Source organism: Sparus aurata, chromosome 22, assembly GCF_900880675.1.
Source record: "Sparus aurata chromosome 22, fSpaAur1.1, whole genome shotgun sequence".
NCBI lineage: Eukaryota > Metazoa > Chordata > Actinopteri > Spariformes > Sparidae > Sparus > Sparus aurata.
In genome coordinates, this window is record NC_044208.1 from 1,523,695 (window position 1) to 1,545,479 (window position 21,785).

Here is a 21,785-nt window from a genome sequence, read left to right on the forward strand (position 1 = left end):
GCCAGAGCCCTGTGACCAGATTGGCTAAACACGACGCTGACGTAGGCGCGGCTACCATATAAATTCACCAAGCCATCGCCATTCAGTGCTTTACACAGTATGGCCGGCGATATTAGCTAGCACTCGCTCACGGTATTCTCTGCAAAAGGGAAGACGGTAACTCAAGAAAATCAACATCTGGATTGCTTAAAGGACTGTACCTCAATAAATTATAATTGATCGAGGAAGGATTTATTAAGCTGTAAACGTTACAACCGACGGTTTATATTTTCTGTTGGGTGTCTGTTGTCTCATGATGGAAGATAACGGTGCACATTTCTTCGAGGGGACTGAGAAGCTGTTGGAGGTGTGGTTCTCGCGGCAAGATGAGACCAAAGGAACCGGGGACCTCCGTACCATCCCAAGGTTTGTGCCTTTTGAATGTGTCAGGTGTCGCGTCCGTCCCCAGCAGAGTGGAAATGTAGGCTGAAACGCCGGCCACATGCTTGGCTTCATTCCCCCAATTCATTCATGACATGTAGCGTTAACGCTAAACAGTAAAATATAGTAGTTGTGTCTTTCACGGGCAGTTTCTTCTCCGTAATAAGTAGTTCATCCTTAGTTAGCTAACGTTAGAGAGGACGCCACATTCTGACTACAGAGCCCACTAGCAGTGAGCTAGCTAAGTTAACACCGACACTCAAAAATGGCCACCTCCCCCTTAAACGGTGGCACTTCCAAGCTGAGTCATACATCTTCCTCTCTGAGAAAACGTATGGAAATTAACATTTTTAATATACTGATATGGTCACTGTTCAACGATAAATGTTTATCTATTGTTTAAAAGCCGTCCCGACAGAGTTTGTCAAGTTACCCATTTACAGCTAGCTAACTCCACCTAGTCTTTGAGAGAAAATACTTAAATATTAAACGGGCTAATGCATAAGTCTAACTCAAATGGTCTTTGGTATCATTTGAATAGGTCTTTCCTTTCATTAGCGATATGTTTAAACACACTTTACCGTCAACATTAGGCGGGCTGGATTCCCTTTTTCTCTTATCGGTGCGCACGCGATTTATTTCCCGCATTGGTGTTGGGACGTAGTTTGATTGCATTAGCATGACATCACATTGCTAAAATATGCAAAGCTCCTTGTTTAACATTGTCACATTGAGTTGATAAACTGGCTCTTTGTGTTTGTCCTTTTATAAATGTTTTATTTTTTCCTGCGTCATTCAACAACGAGGGGGCCTCTGTGAATGTGTCAAGCATGTGGTTGTCCGTGTCACCGCGTGCTGCCTCGACACTGGCTGCCATCGCGGAAACACACCAACACAACTCAGGACACAGTTATCAGTTTTTAGTCTACACGATGGGATTGTAATGGGGAGCGGAGTGGTTGCGGCCTCGCCGACTGGTTAGACGGTATTTCAAATATTCCCAGTCAAAATTTGCATGAGTATAATGACAGAGACAGGGACCGAGTTATTACGGATTGTTTCGTGATGGGATTCTATGGCCTATGGAGAGGTTCTCATTTTAGGTTTAGTCCTTGCTGCTGATAGTCATCCATTGCATGGCAAAGCCAAGAACTGCTGTAAATTCGGCTGAAATTGCATGTAGTCCATGCTCCGGTCACGTTTCTAGCCATGTAGACACTCCCCTCCCAGTTCCTCTGATTGGTTAAAGGGTCTCCCATAGTGATTTGCTTAAAGGCGTTTGGCTGCATTTAAAAGGAAATGATCTGGATGGTGAGACATTCAGCACAATGGATATGAATGGTTTAAAGGGCTGTTGACCTTTGCCCCTGTCAAGCACTACAAATCCATTTGTTACCGTTTCTCCATGGCTGAGAAGCTTGTGCCAAGCGGAACACAGTTAGTCATATATGGATAGATCAAAATACTTTTGGGTAACCCATATTACTGCTTGGTGCTGAATAAAATGGAACAAAGAGCTTCTGTTTGTTTTGTTTTTTTGAACAATGACAGTAAACATCTATTCTATTCTAAATTCCCACTCGGGAAGTTTGACAGGGACTGGTGTTGTTTCTTCAGTGTTGGAGTAGTTAAAAATATCAGCAGCTGGTTGGAACTCATCATCCCACACCTCATCCCGTCAGTCCATCCTTTTAAAACTGTTTAACACTGTTCTGTTCTTTGAACTGTTACTGCTCTTCTCTATTACAGTAGTGATAGTAGTGAAGTGAATTTCTTGTAGCAAGGTTCAAGGCTAAATCTGCCTTGTTCTGAGTGGCTTTTCTGGTCATTAATGGGATCACAGGTTTGTTAAGGAAAAGTGTCTGTGGCCAGTCGGGTGAATGAGGACTGGCATTAATTTACAGCCAGAGGGCAGATTAACGGCTCAGAGGGACACTGTCAGTGGATCAGTCTCGCTGGACGTCAGCCAATGTCCAAATAAGTCCACAAGGGCAACTGATTCACAAATGTGAAGGCTCACTCACATTACCTTCTCTGTCCTTCCTCAGGGCTCAACAGCAGCTTACAGTCTGCTGCCAGTGATTGTCAAGCAACTTGTCCCGAGGGCCATTTAATGTAGCGGTCTGTCCTTCTCTTTTGCTTTCCAATCTTTTCAACTTATCAAAAGTGGCCCAAATTCCAGGAATCCATGTCATCTTAATAAACCATGTATCCCTGTCTATTGGGTATGAATGGAAAATGTGATGGTACCTGGCAGTCTAATCTGGTCAATTCCGGGAGACTACTCTTTCTTTGAAGAAGATCTGATCCTGTAACCAGAAATAGCCTCTGGTGTACATTTCACCTGGAAACGGGAGCTGACCCATGTCTCCAGTAACATTGTCCCTCTGGTATAAGCTGGAATGCTGGCATGTTGCTAAAGCTCTGATGTCATTTTGTGCTTTAAAAAACATAAATCATGAAAATTCAAACTAGACAAAATCTGAGCTGTGTGTCTTATCCTTGTCCATATAAGAGCAAGAAACCATGCCATTTTCATGAAATTATTTGTACTAGGGTTTAAGCCTGGTCAATTTTTCACAGGTTGATTTGTACGATATCAACATATTTTGACCAGTTGTGGTCAAATGCTTGTAGCGTCTAATTATCAGGCTATCAATCTTCTGCTTAATTTTAAGATGGAAAATAATGAAAGTAATTAATTACTATTATAAATGTGAGCAAAGGGTAAAAATGTCCCATGTATGGATCTAGAATATGTATTACAAACTCTACCGTATATACATACTACAGGTGTATTTATGGATCCATGTCTCTTCATTATCCAGTAAACTCTGCATTCATAGCCTGTACTGTAGTTTGACTGGCAGTATGTTGAAACTGCACAGTAATAACAAAATAAATCTTGCAAACGACACATCATAATGACAGCCCAACAAGTGACTTTTCATGAATGGGATATAGCGTTGACGCACTAAGCCAGCATGTTGGCCTTTAGCCTGCAACATGACATGATTATTATATCATGTCATATCACTTTTTATTTATTTTTTTGAGGAACAAATTGGATTTGTACACCCACCACACAGGCAGGGCAGCTAGGGTTGCAATAGTGCGACATTCTCACTGTACACAACAACCATCTCAAAATATTATTGTATACAGTATTGCACCATTATCAGTTACATTGACCCCCTAAATGAATGAAAACAGGATGGTATTTTTGTTGAACAAACACTTTTTAATTATAATATGGCAAAACACTCAGTTTTGATGACTTTGAAATGTGATTTTAAAAAGACAAACTTGAAAAAAACTTTTTTTTTTAAATTGGTATACTGCTGTAACCATGAGTGCAGCTACGGCTGATATACAGTGTCAGGGTTAATTCGTTAAGAAGACAATGTTGTAGCAGTGACAATTTGTTTCATCTCCTGACTAAGGAATTCCCAAAGGGTGGTTGGTCATTCAATTTTGACACACACACACACACACACACACACACACACACACACACACAGCAGCTCGTCAATATTCATGACAGATGTAGTCAGACTCAGATTACAGGTCACCCAGCAACTCAGAACAGTGGTAATCTATTGTCAGCCACAGCTGTGTGTACGGGCTCTTGGAAGAAATGTCTAGCTGTCAGCACAGGGGCAAGAGTGACATGCAGCTCCGGCTGCAATTTACGATTATTTTTATCGGTAATTTATCTGGCGATTATTTTGTTAAGTTGTTTGGTCTACAAGTGTCAGAAAATTGTGAAAAATGTCAGTGTTTACAAAAAGCCAAGATTATTTACATTTGGGGCATTTAGCAGATGCTTTTTTCCAAACACTTGCAATAAGTACATTTGTCACAATAAAGAAACCACAACCATTGATAAAGTAAGAATGGAAAATGGAAACAATTTTCAAGGACTCGTCTGACCATGGTGGCTGCCATTTGTGAAGGATACCGCACATAAGTGCTATGATTGAAGTGTTAAGGGTAAGACCGTACAAGTATACCTTTTTTTTTTTTTGGTGGGGGTAGTCATGCTATGTGGGGTCGAGATGAGGTCTGAATAAGTGAGGCGGGAGTGTCTTGCGGTAGGGGTGCACCGATCCGATATTAAGATCGGATATCGGCCTGATATTGACAAAACAGCTGGATCGGGGATCGGAAAAATGAACAGATCCACGGGCCGATCCAGTTTTATTTTTCTCCGTCGCAGCACATCCTACGTCATTCGTCAGTGTGTCGCATGCTGGAAGAGCACAAGTTGTTGTTTGACCAGCTTTTTATTCGTTTATTCTCAGGTTCAGCTGCTATGTTTTATTTTGGATTCCTGTTTGCAGGAAGTTGCACTTACTCGCGTCACATTTCTCCGCTGATTAGGCCTAGTTGTTAGGCTAACAGCTGATCGGTGAGGCTAACGTTACTTTCAAACTGACTTACTCAATACTATGTGGGCTGTCCATCGTTGCTCCGGTCGTTGTCCCTCCACCACAACCTCAGGGTTATTCACCGCTGGGCTCCTTTTGTAGCTCTCCTCTGCTGCTGTGGTCTCCCCGGCTCGCAGCGATCTTGGATGGTCGCTACTCTGCCGTTGCTTGCGGGGCCTTCAGGTGTTCAGCACAGGAGCACCTGGACCTTTGCTGTCACTTCACCCCAGGCTCCATCGCTTGGAGAGACGCTAGTTTGTTTAGGGACGGTGCTGCTGACTTCAGTGCTAGTGTTCCCTCCGTGCTGACTGACAGCCGCTCCATTTATTCTTTGTTTTGTTTGTTCCACTTTGTTAAGTGTCCTTGGGTACCCTGACGGGCGCCGTTGTTGTTGTTGTTGTTGTTGTTGTTGTTGTTGTTGTTGTTATTGTTATTATTGTTATTATTATTGTTACACATGTTTACAATGTTTGGTAACTGTTTGATTATTTTGTCTTAGTTAGGAAAGTAATGTTTACTTAGGAAAGTCTGGTGCCTTTAGTCTCTTCCACATAGTATAAGGTGGAAGGTATACGGTTTATTATTAATTCAACAACGTGGCTGGGTATCAACAGACGTCTCAGGCATCGGTATCGGGACTGAAAAAGTCGGATCGGTGCATCCCTATCTTGCAGATTATGGAGAGTGACTCTGCTGTCCTGACATTGGTAGGAAGTTCATTCCTCAACTGAGGCGCCACTTCCCTGAGCGGGCTTTGTTTGCTCTCAACAATGGCAGAACCAGCCAGCAGCGTAACCGGCGTTCTGAATACGCTGCGACGGTTTAGTCGCAGAGCTGGGAGTCCAGCCAAGAGTGAGTTGCAGTAGTCAAGGGAGGAGATGACCAGCACTTGGACCAGGAGTTGCATTGCATTCCTTGTGAGTAAAGGCCAGATCCTGCAGATGTTGTAGAGGGCAAATCTACAGGATTGGGCCACAGCAGGGATGTTGGGAGGTGCAGGACAGTCCATCATAGAGGATTTTGCCCAGGTTCCTCGCAGTCGATGAAGGCGATACTGTGAGGTCCTCGACAGTGACAGTACTTCCTCAAATGTTGTATTTTGTCAGCGACCCAAACCAGAAATATTCACATTTAAGACTCAGAATTTCTACATTCTCTCTTTAAAAAGTTACTCAAATCAATTCGCTATCAGAGTGGTTTGGGATAAATACAATGGTTGACAACTGATCAATTAATCATTGCAGTTTTTACCAGAAGTCTGCCTGGATCGATCATTTTTCATTTATGCCTATATTTTGTTATGTCTGATGATATGGAGGCTTATAAGAGTGCATGTGGTGGCTAGCCTAAGCCAAGCCTTTTTCTACCAATATGTCAAGCTATCCACCATAGCCATGTGTTTAAACCCATTGTGTGATATTAAGCTTTGTTTCTTAAAATCCTGCCATAATCTCTCAGTTTGCATGCACATGGTAGCATAAAACAGGTGGCTGAAGAGCCAAGTTATTTAACTACTCAGCGAGCTAATGGCTGATTATTCACACCTGCCATCACTCCCAGTTCGAGATTCACTGCTGACAGTCTAGTTATTGAGGTTCCCCCAGAAAAAGGTTGTCGATTCATGCAGCCCTGTCATCTCTCAGAGAATGAACTATGCAACGTTGGCTGCTAGTAAATTCCCCATTGAGTGTCGCCCTCCTCAGAAGTCTTTCTCTACTTGCCTAGGCTGTGCTGTACCTCCTACTGGCCACTCTGAATGGATCCAGGCTGCCATTCCAGGATTGTAATGAGAAGGTGACGCAGCTGCATTTGCACTGCAGCTGTCTTTGATTGGAGGTGGGAGGGGTGGAGGTAGCGGTGGCAGAAGCAGCCTTCCTGTCACTGAGGAAAGTTGCAGGCCTAGACTGTGATTTTCAGTTTGCCCAGGAATGATTGGAACTGGAGCCAGTATTCAAACTATCCAAATCCACAGAACCATGCTGCTTTCTACGTACAAGTACTTTATTCCTGTCAGTCTGAACCACTTCCCTGTTGTCTAAATTTCAGGTAAAATGTATTCACGCATATTCTTTGAGTAGACAAACTAGTGAAAGGTCTCTTTCTTATCCATCTGAGATTATTTATTTAGTTTTTTCCAATATATCCCCCAACACCAACAGATTCTATCCATCCCTGGGATTACTTTGACTGAAGAGCATTATTATATAATCGTGTGTCATCCTCCTTGTTGGAAGATCAAAACAAACACTTACTCCTCAGTGTGAAAATATTTACTGTCATGTAGTCACTTCCTTATTGGAAATACGGTAAATGAATTCCAACATGCTCAGTGTTGCCTTTTATTTCTCTTTTCAGGTTTGAGTGGGACAAACTTTTGGAGAATGTGCATTGTTTGATCATAAGTGTGACAAAGTCTGACAAGCAGGAAGCTTATATACTCAGGTGAGTGCTCCATCTTTACTTAAAGTTTGTCTCCTGTTTCCTACAGATTAGAAGACAGACAGGATTAGTTAGGTCACCTGTAAGCTGCTTGCCATTGACAGTCTCTGTCCCATGTGATGAATTAGAGCCATAGGTACATATGTTATATGCTACATAGCCGTCATAATATTAATACTGGCTTATTACAGAACAAAAGTCAGCTTTATCAGCAGTTGAAACCCGTTAGACACATTCTGCTGTGCGAATTATGAAACAATACTGGCCAATAAAAGAACTTGTCATGACAATTGGAAGTGATTTCCCTTTTTTGTTATAAGTCAAAACAGCCACAGTTATCTGATAGGAAATTTATTTTTCCTTCTAGAGTCTAATATGGTCTGCAAACAGTGTACTACAAGTAACATGTACCCAGAGAGGAGGATTAGCAAACTCTTAATCATTTTATCATTACTTTAAGCCAAATGTACAGCGTAGAAGCTGTTGTATAACAACTTGCATGGTGCAAGTTGTTATACAACATGGTGCACTTCCCCTGTAATTACTTCCACTATTTAGCTGAAGCATCTGTGTGGCAAGTCAAAACACATTTAGAATTTTAATTTAGGTGTAGCTCCTTTTGCTGTCATCCATATTTCCAAGTGATGTATTCATTCTATAGTTGGACTACAATTTTCCAACCCAGATTGATATTCCATAGACTGAAAGAATAAAACCAAATTGTACTACCAGGTGTAATGGAGCCTCGGCCATCCTGAGTGGAACATAATAAGGGCCTGTGAATGAAAGTGAAACAGCAGCATTATTAATCAGGGCAACAGTGAATCATCATGTGTTTATTTCACACTATCAAAAATGAAGTATAGAATGAGACTAAAGCAACTTGGGGGGGGGGGGGGAGATGGTTGACTACAGTGTCCCAGGAATGGCTAACAAGGTCTGTGCTTAACCCAAGCTTAAGAGATTTTTACATTTTGTTCTAAGACATAAAATATGTGAGTAAATTTTTACATTGGCCTTAACAGGGCAAGAAGTAGCGGATCAAACTGAGGCTTTGTACTAAAGTAGTGTGTATATTAGAATTCATAACCTGCACCAACTCGTCACTGATGACACTCCCACACAACTCTCACTTCTATTGCAACACAACCAGTCTGTGGTTAGCTGCATGCTACTAGCTCTCTCCACCTACACCTCCCATGCTGGTTTGCTCAAATAAAGGCATCCATTTCAAGCTAGACCGGAGAGGCTAAACTGGAAAGTTTCACAATTCTAATGCAGTGTCTCTTAATTGGTTTGATTCAAGAATTCATAAGTGCATAAATGTTTAGTTTTTAAAAGGGAGAAGAACGAACACATGTTGTCTTTAGAGCTAAAAACACATTTTGTCCCTGTGTTGGATTAGACCTGTTGTGTACCTACAGTGATAAAAGGGGTTTGTTCTGTCGAATACAGAGCCTAAAAAGGTCAAACAGAATGGTACATAAGTTGAAGGACAGACAGCAGTTAATTACCACTTGTTTAAATAAATGATACAGTTGGTGTACAAATCCTATTCATGTTTAGATGTTTTACACTTGTCTTGTACTTCTTTCCGTCCACAGTGAGAGTAGCATGTTTGTCTCCAAGAGACGTTTCATTTTGAAGACGTGCGGAACCACCCTCTTACTGCAAGCACTGGTGCCTCTGCTGGAACTTGCCAGGGAGTACTGCGGTTTTGATGCCATCGAGGTAAGACGCACACAGCAATTTGAGTATGTTTTTAAAAACGTACCATGCTCTGTGGACTTCAGACATTAAAAATACAAAATATTTTTATTCTTTTGCAGAACTTCTTCTACTCCCGAAAGAACTTCATGAAGCCAACCCATCAAGAGTTCCCTCATCGAAACTTCCAGGAGGAAGTGGACTTTCTCAGCCAGATTTTCCCAAGTATGGAATGTCATACTCTGAGCACCACTACCCTTTTATCATCTTTTACCTTTTGAATGATGTTCTGTAAATTCAATTTAAACAAACTGATCTTAACCCAGAATTTTACCATTGCATACCATGCATGTTCGTTGAAAATCCTTTTTTTAGTAAGCATTTCCACAAGACATTTTGATAATATATGAAAAAATAAAAGTAACTGAAGGGTTTTAAAGTTCCCCTCGTTAGACTATCATTGAAAGAGCATAAACTCCAGCATACAGACTTTGGAAACAACCTTCACTATAACCTTTCACATAAAGGTGGTTGGTTTTTTTTAAGTAACTGCTTTTAAAACGCTTTTTAAGCCTTCTATGCAACTACCTGACAGAAAAAATGTCAATACTGAGCCTTATAAACTGACAGCAGGGATGTGACAAGCTTGTAGCTCTGCCCCTGCTATTAGTGATGGTTATCTTGTTGCTGATTGGCAGATTAACAAGGTAAATATTGTCCAGTACTGATGATTAGCCAAGAAATATGTGAATTCCTCACAAACTGAAATGTTAATGAGTCCCCTAATTTTGCTCTAGCATATCTGTTGATGTTGTGAAATCCAGTAGACAATGCATGCAGTTCCATATTTAAGTTGGTATCATGTGAACAGTAACCTTAAGAGCAACTACAACAAAGCTTTTCCTTTTTGCTTCTTCCAGATGGCGCAGCCTACTGTATGGGACGTTTGAACTCTGACTGCTGGTAATCATCACCCTATTCTATTCTCCTAGTGTGTGAAACTTCATGTGCTGTCCACACTGTTGCTAATATTAGTGGATATTTTTGTAGTTAAAATGAGTACTGAACTATGCTCCTAGCTGATTTTATCCTTGAAAGATGCTGTAGTGATTTTCCAGTTTCTTTGACTAAAAAGCAAAAAAAAACATAAAACAAATTATAGTTGGCATGAAGCAGCAGATTGTCCTTAAACAACCTTTAAGGCCAGCTGCCCAAAGTTGAAAGGTAGACAAGAAAATCCACCAAGCAGACATCTATTTTACCTGCCAAAATGCATGCAAAGTGGGTATGACTTAAAGCCAGGGCTCTACAGTGCGAGCATTTCACTCGCATTTGCCCCTTTAAAAAATGAATGTGCTTAACTGGGAAAAGGATTTTGGCACACAGTGTGCGAGTGAAGGTCTCAAGTTACCATCACAACCTATTTTATCTACAATCATTCAAAAACTACAATCCTCTGGTCGCAACGCACCAGTCACAGTAGTTTTCTCTAATGACGCAACCAGTGTCACGCGAGAGGTGACTGACAGATCAACGGACTGTGGTGAAGTTAGTTTTAGGTCGGATGTTGGGTAGATATTCACTCTGGTCTAGCCGCGACTTTACTGAGGAGCAGCAGGAGGAAGGTTGGCTCACCTCCCAGAGCCTCACGCTGAATCGCTGGAAACTGATTTAGGGACCTACGCCAACTAGACCCAGTTGCTATGGACGCTCCTAGCATCACAAGCCGACAGAGAAGCAAGTGGAGGCGTTGTTACCGAGGTCGGAGGCGTGGCTGTCGGGCAGGGCTAACAGCTGGGCTGAAGGCAAATCCGCGGAGAACGCCGCTTCCCTCCATCCTACTTTCCAACTTCCGAAATTTATATGCTGTTGTCTTTTTATCCTGCACTATCCAGAGCCATTAAAACAAAACTCCGTTCCCATTGCACTGCAAAGTGTAATTCGAATGACAACTAAAGAAAGTCTAAGTCATTAAATTACTTGGCATGAATATATTTATACAAAATATTTCTCAATATCTTCCATGTCATGTGACCCAGTGACTCCAAACTACCAGTAGTTTGTATAAGTAAGCTAGAGAAATGAGACACAGCTCTTTTTATTGTATTTTAGTGCCTCCTTTATTTTATATGAATATTAATATGCAGAAATTATGATTATTTATTTTTTTGTTCTCAATAGCTTCCATGTCATGTGACCCAGTTACTCTAAATCAGCATCAAATCGTGTTCCTAAGTGGGCCAAATAAGAAGCACGCCTTTTTATTGTATTTTAGTGCTTCCTCTATTTTATGACTATTAATATGCATTTGGACAACTGACATCCTTTGTGTTTAGTACGCATTGGATACAAAATGAAATGAGAAAAATGAAACCAAACAGTGTAAATCATTTTGTTTGTGCTGCCTATTTAAGTGTGAAGTGTTCGATAAATCGATAGAGATTTTTTGTGCTCCCAGATATTTTACTTTAGGAGCACATGTGCTCGTTGGGGAAAATGTCAGCGTAGAGCCCTGCTTAATGCTGTAGTTCGTAACTATTTTTTTGGTTATATTTGCTTAAATTGTCATTATGATCTGACAGTAGAATAAGATACAGGTCAGCTGTGTAAAATTCCACAGTCTGTGGGTCCACCCAGTGGCTGTAATTGGATTTGCAAGAATCCACCGCTCCTGGCTCAATCCAACCAATCAGAGCCAAGTGTCTGAGAAGTGTCAATCACTCTGCTTCTGGCAGCCCCCCTCCCTCACGTGCATACTGGGCAGTGCCCCTCCCCTGCGCAGGCGCAGTGTCTGCTCTTACCTGGTCAGATACTTTCACGCCTAAAACAATGGCAGAGTACAGAGAAAAACAACAGAGCCCAAAAATGCCCTACCATTGCCCACGTCAAAGCAAGGAAATAAGACTGACGAAGAAAATCAGTATAAAAATAAAGAATTGGACCAAGCCAGAGGGAAAACTATCTATTATCTGGCGTCCTCTTGTTACCGTGGTTACAAGCAGAGCTGCAGCACAGCAGAGAGGAAGAAGGAGGGACCTGGGAGCTGTATCATTCAAATCTTCTGGTTATGTCCACTTTTTCTCAAAACTCCAGACTGCAGCTTTAAGTGTTTCATTGGTTTAACAAAAGGGAAAAAAGCCTCTGTAAAACATCTGTAAGTATCAGTGGTACAAGGGGAATTTTATTATAGAGTCTGTCAGATCTGCCTGTGGAGAAATTAATGGGATATTGTTAGGTTTTTAGCATCTAATTATGAAAAATGCTGTATGAAAGAGATTGACGGTAAGGACGTGTATGTATTTCAACAAAGGCCATGCAAAATGTTCACAATTTTCCTGTCCTTGTTGCTATTAGAGTACATATTCCTGTGTTTAAGAGGTGCAGTTCACTGCACCACAAAGTTCCTGTGTCTGTGTGAAACAATAGAACAAAAGCAGTGTGTCCATGAATGACACCACAACAGACACTCTTCATCGTTTTTTATTGCATGACTATTTTGGTGCAAACACTGTGGTGGATAGCCTTGTGAGATTAACTGGAAAATATAACCACACTTTGCCCTTGGTCGGTGTTAATTATAGACCCTGCTGCCTAGTACAATCATGAGATGGTACTAAAAAGGTCAAGTCCATTGACTGGCTTCTTCCACTTGTATAAAAGCTCTTCAGAACTTCCTTTATAGCCTTGGCATGGTTGAAAATGAATAACCTTGCACTGTGTCTCCCACAGGTACCTGTTCACCCTGGACTTACCAGAGTACTGGGAGAACAAGCATGCGGATCAGACGCTGGAAGTTCTGATGAGTGACCTCGATCCAGCCATTATGGACCAGTTCTACATGAAAGATGGTGTTTCCGCAAGTGATGTCACTCGTGTAAGTAGATGCCATCAGTGTGTTTGTCTTGACAGTCATCAGCAAATGAAGGTGACGGGTAGTAGTTTAGGTTGATTTGAGCATCTAGTTAAACAGGTACCATCATGGAGAGCCACGTGCAGTGGAGTTTAGAGGTTGTGAGTTGATGCTGACATGTTCGTCGTCTTCTCTTGTTGTAGATGAGTGGAATTCGTGACCTGATACCAGGTTCTGTGATCGATGCCACAATGTTCAACCCTTGTGGATACTCAATGAATGGAATGAAGGCTGACGTGAGTGTCTCTCTGTTTAAGCAGTCTGCGGTCCTTCTAACAAGTTAAACACTGCTGTAATGTGGCTCTGCTTGTTCTCTCAAGGGAACTTACTGGACCATCCACATCACCCCGGAGCCTGAGTTCTCCTATGTCAGCTTCGAAACCAACCTTTCCCAGACATCGTACGATGATCTGGTCAGGAAGGTGGTGGAGGTGTTCAAGCCAGGAAAATTTGTGACTACGCTTTTTGTCAATCAGGTGTGTTTTTAAATGCAACGCCTTCATTTTTCACTGTGTGATTTTAATCCGATGTGTCACTGAGGAAATTCTCTTTTTTCTCGCTGTTTGCCCCCGCAGAGCTCCAAATGTCGCAGTGTCTTTTCTTCTGCCCAGAAACTCGAGGGCTACAAGCGTCTCGACCGCCAGTTGGCTCAATTCAACGATTACAATTTTGTCTTTACAAGCTACGCCCAGAACCGCCAGCAGAACCAGCAGAGCTGAGGGTTGAGGATGAAGAAGAGGCGTAAAAAGAAAGGCGGCCGTTCGGGGCTCACCCCTCGCAGCCAACTTTACCCCCGAGTAGAGAGCTTGACGTCCTCCTCCCCACTCCTCGACCCCGTCCTCTCCTTCCGCTGCTGTCGTCATCCAGAGCCTCCTGGTGGTGACGCAGTTCCGAGCCCTAGTTTAACCTCAAGTTTGAGTTGTTTGCATTGTTGTACCTGTGACTTAGATCTCTTGCATGAAAGCTCTTTTCTCTGTTTTGATATTCTAGCTCACTCTTGCTGTGATCTTGAAGTGCATGTAGAGGAATTAAACACGCTCTGTTTGAGGCTGTCCACCTGTGTCCAGTGTGACGGTCCCTTCCTGCAGGTGTCCCCCCTCATCCCCCACAGACAAGGTTTCCGCCCGCACTAGGCCAGGACCCTGACATGCTCAGATCAGTCTGCCTCTTTGACCTCAGCCTTTCTGTTTTGTTTTTTTTGGGGGTTTTTTTTGTTTTATTTTTTTTACATTTTCAAATTCGCAACCATTCTACGTTCAGTTTGCCCTCAAATGTGGCAATTTGAATTCATAATCACCAATTTTTGAGTGCACTTTAGAACCTGTTGACTCATGGTACTAAAAGAGGGGCCGACCTTCTGTGTCGAGTCTGATTGAATGTATACGTCTTAAGCTTTTGGCCTTCACATTGTCAGGACATATTTGAGTGATTTCAAAACAAATGCCATATTGCTGTTTTAATGTTGCATCATTGGACAAAAAGTTTGCAGCTCATTGGTCCATCCGCTCCTGGTTGCTGTAAACTGTACTAAAGACTTTGTGCTTTGCTGGGCTTTGAAGCACTCTCCTAACACCTGTATGCATTCATCCATTTGTGCTCCTCTACTTGACAATCAAATAGTCCTTATGTTCCCCTGAATAGAAAGGCTTTTAAAGTCATATGCCTGGTAATGTAAGAATATGAATCATTTAAGACATTCAACATGTGCACTTTGTTGCATCCAGGATTCTTTTTGTACAGCATGCTGTATCTATAGGAAGTTTCTATCCTATAGGGTCCCCAGCGGTAATATTCAGCACTCTAATTTTCCACATTCACACCAATTTGTTAAATGGAAAATGTTGAAAGTGAATGTAGCACAGTCCCCCCACCCCCCTCTTCGTCTTTCGAATGTACACGTCTCTAGAGAAAAGCCTGGACCAGGTTTGAGCTGAATGTACGACTCCAGGAGAGCACCCCTCCCACCCTCCTCCTCTCAAATGCACGCGCACACACACACACACACACACACACACACGCAGGACGTACAATGACCTGTAAAGCAGCCATTGTCCGGCCCGCAGCAGGTCTCCCCCTGCCAGAGTCAGACTGTCAGCTGGCCCCAGAACCGTGACATGACGAGAGGCGGCCCTCCTGGCTGCGCACACTCTGAATGGGAAATAATGAATCAGACACTTTTTGCTTAGTTGCCCAGCAAAGCATTTTTCTTCTTCCCACATAATATCATCCTCTCTCTGTCTCTTTCCGCCCCATACAGAAATCTGTATGCACACAATAGAGGCCCACCAGTCTGAGCATGCCAGGGTGATCCCGGATCATTCCACATGTAACCGCTGCATAAACTGCATTTTATTAAATTTATTGTGCCTAGACATTTTTTGCAGTGAATTGGTCGAAAATGTGACACCCCTAGCAGTTTTCTTTTTGTTTGGATCAATGCCCTTTGTTCATTGAGGGGGAATATCCTGTGACACTATGGTGCATGTGACTCCTAGTGCCGTGTTGCTTGACAGTGTAGCGTAGCGCCGTCTCTTCCTCCTCTTTCAGTAGGTCAGTGCTTCACCTTCCTCTTGTTTAACCAGCTGAAAGCGTAGTTGCAGCTGCCGCATCCTGATGTGTTTTGGATAGGTGGGGACTCTTTTTACCTTAAGGGGTGGGGTCAACTTGTGGTTAATGTAATTTCAAGTTGTGGACAGGTGCTGAAAGCAGGTTAGGTTTCTTATTTATTACTTCTTGAAACACTTCAAACGTCCAAGCTTTGTCCTCTCCGCCTGTTCACTTCAGGGGTGTTCACAGTGCTTCTCCTGCCAGAGAATGCGGTTTGAATCTTGAACCAGAGAGGACATGGCAGGGGTCTTAACCTGGTTTCAGCCCTCTGGTGCAGTACAATCTGTTGTTTGAGATATCTGCAATGATCGCATCAGCACCTATAACCGTGCATTCATCACCTAGTGGGCAGGTTGGAGCAGCTCATGCAAGAGAAGTGAACTTGATGCTGGGAATGGTTTCCCTCTAGTTTACCTATCATGGCATTTTGGAGTGGTTTCATTGTTTTCCTGAGGACCAATCTCTGTTCTTGCATGGGCTCCTCTCAAACCTGCAGTCACTTGATTTAGGTGATCTGCCATGACTGTTACAGGTCCTTCATGAAGTCACACATTGAGGCATTTAAAGTGTAAGGCTACCTGTCCTTGGATGAAGTACATTTTAGCCTTGTTGATGTGGATCATTGCTATTTTGTTTTATTTTTTATACAGTGAACTCAAAATGCATTTTTGCAGTTGAAAGGTTAAAGAATTTTATACAAAATATTTTGTATTTTTGCTGCGGACCAATATTCTCTTCTTTTCTTCCCCTTTATGTCTAAATGTTTATTTTGTTGTAAAAAGGGATGACCTTTTCCAAGCTGGTTAAATCATGTTTCATCTTTTTTCTCTTCCCCTTTCTCTGTGAATCATCTGACAGAGTGCAGAGGAAGGGAAAGGGAGAGCCTCCCCGGTTGAGAGGGTGCAGTTGCAGGATGTATCAGGATGTACTGATGGAGAAACTTTGCTGTTCTAATTCTTTCTTTGCTGTTCTTTGGATGGTCAAGATGTGCTAAATATATCTGTGCTACGAGCTTGATGCTTCAATAAAAAGATACTTATCTGTGCAACTACTGTGTTTCTTGTCTTTCTGTCCAGAACATTGATTACAAATTACAGTCCTTGTTCTTCAAACTCTGTTTTTGTTTTGAAGACGATTCAAAATCCAAAGCACAACGGATGACAGATTAAACCAACTGTCAGACTTTGGAGTATGCCTTAATGCATGTGTTGAGGGGGCCTTTTGTAATAGAGAATATTAATCATAATACTAAGACAGATGATGAGCCTTGAATTTTAAGTTAAGTGATATATATGGCACAACAAGCCAGGTAGCTAGACCTACACATCGCAATGTGATTATGCTACTATTGTAATGATTGCCCCATAAAAGGGAACTCCTGTAATTTAGTATTGCTCTAACATGAAGTTCGAGTTGTGAGAGCCACATTACAACAGAGTGATTGAAATGAAAGCATCAGAAGCAAAATGATAAGTGATCTGACTGGAAATGTTAATGTGGGCAAAGGGGCTTCACTCAATTATTAACAAGGCTGGTATGCTGTGTATTTCAAGTGCTGTAATGTCGACTTTATCAAAACACATGCAAATCAAACAAATGTTTGACCTTCAAACACATGCTATATCTTTCTGATCTAGAAGCCAAATCTGTTTAGTTGCACAGCTGAGAGCTGGTGTTGGCCGATAGGAACACATTCAGAAAATCAGGCTGTGTGAGCTGTGCGGTTTGGGAGAAATGGGAAAGGAGTCCAATATTCTATTTTCACTGTCTTGTCTTAACAAAAGTTTGGAATATCTGGGGTTTCGATATTTCAGACAAATTAAAAAAGGGGAATACCTGTTCAGTTTTTATTTCTATTTCTATCTATTCTATTCTATTCTATTCTATTTATGTAAGTTTGCTAACTTCATCTCTATTACCTGGAAATGAATGTAATTTAAACGGATTAATCCAGGACAATGTAGAAAACGATTGCGTCAGTGATTTATGAATTGCAACAATAACCAGTATTTTAGAAATGTATCATATATAGTTTTATGTCAAATCTTAATCAAAAGTAACGTGTCTATATTTGTCGTTGAATGTGCACTAGTAAAGTAAAAAAGTACAGTGTCTCTCTGAAATGCAGTGGAGTAGAAGTTGTGAATAATTTTTCAATGTCATGAACTTGTATGTTGTGATTATCATTTCAAACCATAGTGTATCTTTTAACTGCATCTGGCAGATAAAAAATAGGTAACTATTTTCCCTCTATCTACAATTTGAATTGTAAGGACACCTCAAGTGTTCAGTGTGAGACATTTTGAAACTAATCAAGAACAAATATGTAATCGTGAAATGCGACAATGCAGTACGTTTAACCAAGTTGCATTATGGTAACTGTAGGTTTTAATTGTTTTTGAGTCTCCTTGTAAGTGGCTGAAACGAGACGAGGATAAACGTCTGTTGACGTTGGCTCAGGGGAATCCCTGGTTCAACTGAACAAAATAAGGGAACGTTTCTCCTTCTACTCCAAACAAAAACACCCTTTCACTACAATGGAGATAAGTTCTTTCAACTCAGTTTTGAAGAAGTATTCAGAGCAATATCTCAGCTCATTAGTAAACTGTAAAAGGTATAAAAATTCTCCATCTCTCAGAATTATCCTGAAAACTAAGAGGGTGAAGCATATCTCTTGAGTAACCACTAACTGCTGCTAACTAAAGCTGCCATTAGCTAGTTAGCTCGGTTAGCCGTGCAGCTAGCCACCTGGACCAGGAGCGTGGATCACCAGGGAAATGATGTTTACAGCACTTGTCCAGAAGCTTTGGACTAGGACGGGTCAGGGCTAGCTGGTTAGCATGCTAATTTCTCTGCACCACAGTACACACGACCACACACAATGTCAAAACTGTGATTTTTGTTAAATTCTGATTGTTTTTAATTAAGACACCTTATACTATAAAAAACTCATTACGCAGCAGAATGACTCCTTTCAGTGCCATATAGTGTTTGTTCTAGCTGTTCAAAATTTAGCCAACTTTGAAGGAGCACTCCGTAGTAGACAGACATTTTTATGTCTCAACAAATTAAACAAACTAACACTCTTTAATTTCATTACTGAATAAACTGAAGCCTCTTTTGACAAAAGCGGTACGACACCAGCGCCTGCTGTTGTTTTGGAGGTGAGTGATAGAGAGACCACAGGATGGATTGTGATGAGGTAATGTATTTATATGTGACATATGTGATCCGACCCGAGCATAGCTGTTAATAACTATGTACAAATAGCAGTGTGTTTGCCGATGGTCTCGTTTGCTGTTACAGGTCATTTATAACCATCAGAGGGATCACCAGACTGGGTCATAAACACCGAAAAGTTCCTCGTAGTCACTTTAAAGGACAACACAATTTATACTGTTTTACTTGGTCTATATGTGGTGGACCCTGCCACCTTTCTAGCTTCAAACAGTGTTCTGGGGCCTTATTTTCTTCTGAGAACAGCTTGCTTAATCAGTTATGGAAAAAAAGGGGTTCTGGGTTTGTATTAATACCTCATCAGTAATACAAGTATTTAAATACTTGTATTTTCTCCTAAACTGGATAGTTCCCCTTTAAGTACTCTATAGACTTTTGGGTATTTACAATGACAACATTTCATCTATAATTCATCATATTGACCTGAGCATCAATTTTGTTATGAAACATTGATCTTAAAATGAATAATTGTAACTGTCAAACAAGGGTAGAGGATTAAAAAGTTAAATCTGCAACTGAAATGTGGTGGAGAAAAGTACACAGCAGCAAACAGTAGAATGATGGTACAGTTACCTCAAAATTGTACTAGAATACAATGTTTGAGTACTCTGTTACTTTCCACCACTGACAATACTACTGGAGGTGGAGAGGCCTGCAGGGCAGGAAATCTATCACCTCATTAATACACTAATGTTGGAGTCACCATCCAACAGTTATCAGAACTTTTCCAGGAGAGGTCACTGCTCATCATAGAACGACACTGTCCCACTGTGTTTGACTGTCATGTGCTAGAAGCTGCCACCACCTGATGGACAGAGCGTGTACTGACACAGTTATTTCCACAGGCACACGGAAACACAAGGTGTCTATCAAAATGCAAAGAGAAAAGAAACAGAACAATATGAGAGAAAGCACAAAGGGATAAATCCATATGTTAAACATGGAGATCTATGTCATCATTGGGTTTCTTATCCTTTCACTAATCCTTTTTTAAAACAAATAGACATGATCCACTCGAGAAGTTTTTGAGAGCTGCTGCAGGTTTAATTATTTTTCGGTTCATCAAATGAATGTGCAGATTGCGCACATGACCCAAGAAATCTTTCATAGTGTACGACTGTATGATGTAGTTCAGTTTATGTCTAGATAAAACACATTGTTTTTGTAAGTAATCAAATGATTTAACTAAAGTGATAAGGCTGTCATCCATTTATGTAGATCTATTCATTGCGATCATGCATACAAAGATCAGATTACCTAACGTGATGTCAGTAAACATAAAGTGTTTTTAGACTGACTTTGTATTCAGCACAGTCAATTCCACTAATAGCCCCACTTCTACTGATCTCCGAGAGAGGAGGTAAGGTGTGAAGCCTGCACTGCTGATGTTGCATTCTTGTCAAACATCCAGTTTAAATATTATAAAAAAAACAAAAATAAATGAAACCTGTGTACGCATGCATGTATGAGTGTTTGCAACAGCGCTTATGATTTTAATCATTGCGTGGGCTGTGTTTTGCTCTATCACAAGGCAACCTACACATGAGATCCTGGATTTTAAAGGGGCACTATGTAGTTTGAAAGAAAAATTCTAACTCAGAATTTTAATATTTATAAAATCAAACTGAATAAACTACTTACTCTCAGAGTAAATTAAGGTCCAAGAACCCTGTTTGAAGCTAGAGGGTGGCAGGGTCTGCCACATATAAACAAAGTAAAACAGTATAAATTGTGTTGTCCTTTAAGGTCAGTTTGATTATTCAGTCATGAAAACAAAGAAAGTTTGATTATTTAATCGGGTTCGTTTGGTATATTATTTTTATTTGAAAAAAGAGGGCAGTAGACAATGAATCTCAGTGACTGTGTACTGTATAACGGTTTACCAAAAGAGATTTGATTTACAAAATAACAGGTTTGTGAAAAAAATAGGTTAAAAGTAACAAAAATGGTAATAATGATAGTGACATCAATTAAACAGAAAAAATATAACACACATTAGATTACAAATGTAGACTAAAGATTTAGGGTTATCTACAAAAAAAACATGATCGAATCGGTAAAACAACTAAATGAAACAGAAGAGACAAAAATCAGGCGTTAGCCTTTTATCAATATATGTATGTTCTGTTGTAGACCACCCCCTAACACACACACACACACACACACACACCTTCACACATACAGATGGCAAAGAGAATGTAAAAAAAAATTACCATAGCTAATGGCAGGTACACACTTGGATCAGTCAGAGGGCAAACGGTGCCTGACACTGCAGTGGGTTATAAAGGGCTGCCGTATGTGAAAACATGCATCTTCTCAAGTTTGAGAAAAACAGCGTGACCTCTCTAAACCACTGAGAAAAAGAAGGACTCTTGGCGATTCCAAGTTCCGATGCAACAGTATGGTACATCTGGCTATGAGAGCTCTAAATTCTTGTTTTTGTGTAGCAGTTAGAGCAAGTCTTTCATTAGGAATAAAAACTGCTATCATGGTCGCAAATTCAAGTCAAGTACTGTGGACACAGTTTTAAAGATCCATCCCAATGGGAATGTAATTCTGGACATAAAAAAACACATGGCTTACATTGCGGGGAGTGTTATGACATGTTGTTCATTTGTCTCCAACACGTGGATATATTGCTGAAAGCCTAGATTTAGAAAGATGAGCCCCATGCATCAGCCTAAGTTGTAAGAGGCTAAGCCGAGTGCAAGCTGTGGTGGTTTGTACTCCGTCTACAGCTGCATGCCAGCATGTCACATTTGACCCTGTCCCCAGCTCCTCTTCCATGAAGTCGTTTCATTTAAAACAAAATTAATCAGTCAATGCAAATCTTTCTATTTTGCTTAGAATGTCTTCCCAGAAACTACATAGTGCAAATTTAATTATTACATATATAGCCCAAGAAATATATAAATATGTGCTCATAACTTGGCAGTCTGGCTTTCCTCATTCCTGGACATGACGACACGCTGTTGCTCGGACACGTGACAACGTTTCAACCTCTGTTAGCCTGTAGTTCCCCTAGTGGACAATCT

At 41.1% G+C, this 21,785-nt stretch overlaps 1 protein-coding gene across 1 annotated transcript; it reads left to right on the top strand.

Moving 5' to 3' along the window:
* The first annotated feature begins 82 nt into the window (after nt 1-82).
* On the top strand, nt 83-16,561 carry amd1 (adenosylmethionine decarboxylase 1). Its single transcript, XM_030405241.1, has 9 exons — nt 83-405; nt 7,206-7,292; nt 8,894-9,020; nt 9,119-9,221; nt 9,917-9,959; nt 12,726-12,870; nt 13,050-13,142; nt 13,227-13,382; nt 13,482-16,561. Exons 1-9 carry the CDS (start codon nt 293-295, stop codon nt 13,623-13,625), a joined length of 1,011 nt encoding a protein of 336 aa, XP_030261101.1. The 5' UTR covers nt 83-292; the 3' UTR covers nt 13,626-16,561.
* The last annotated feature ends 5,224 nt before the right edge of the window (nt 16,562-21,785 follow it).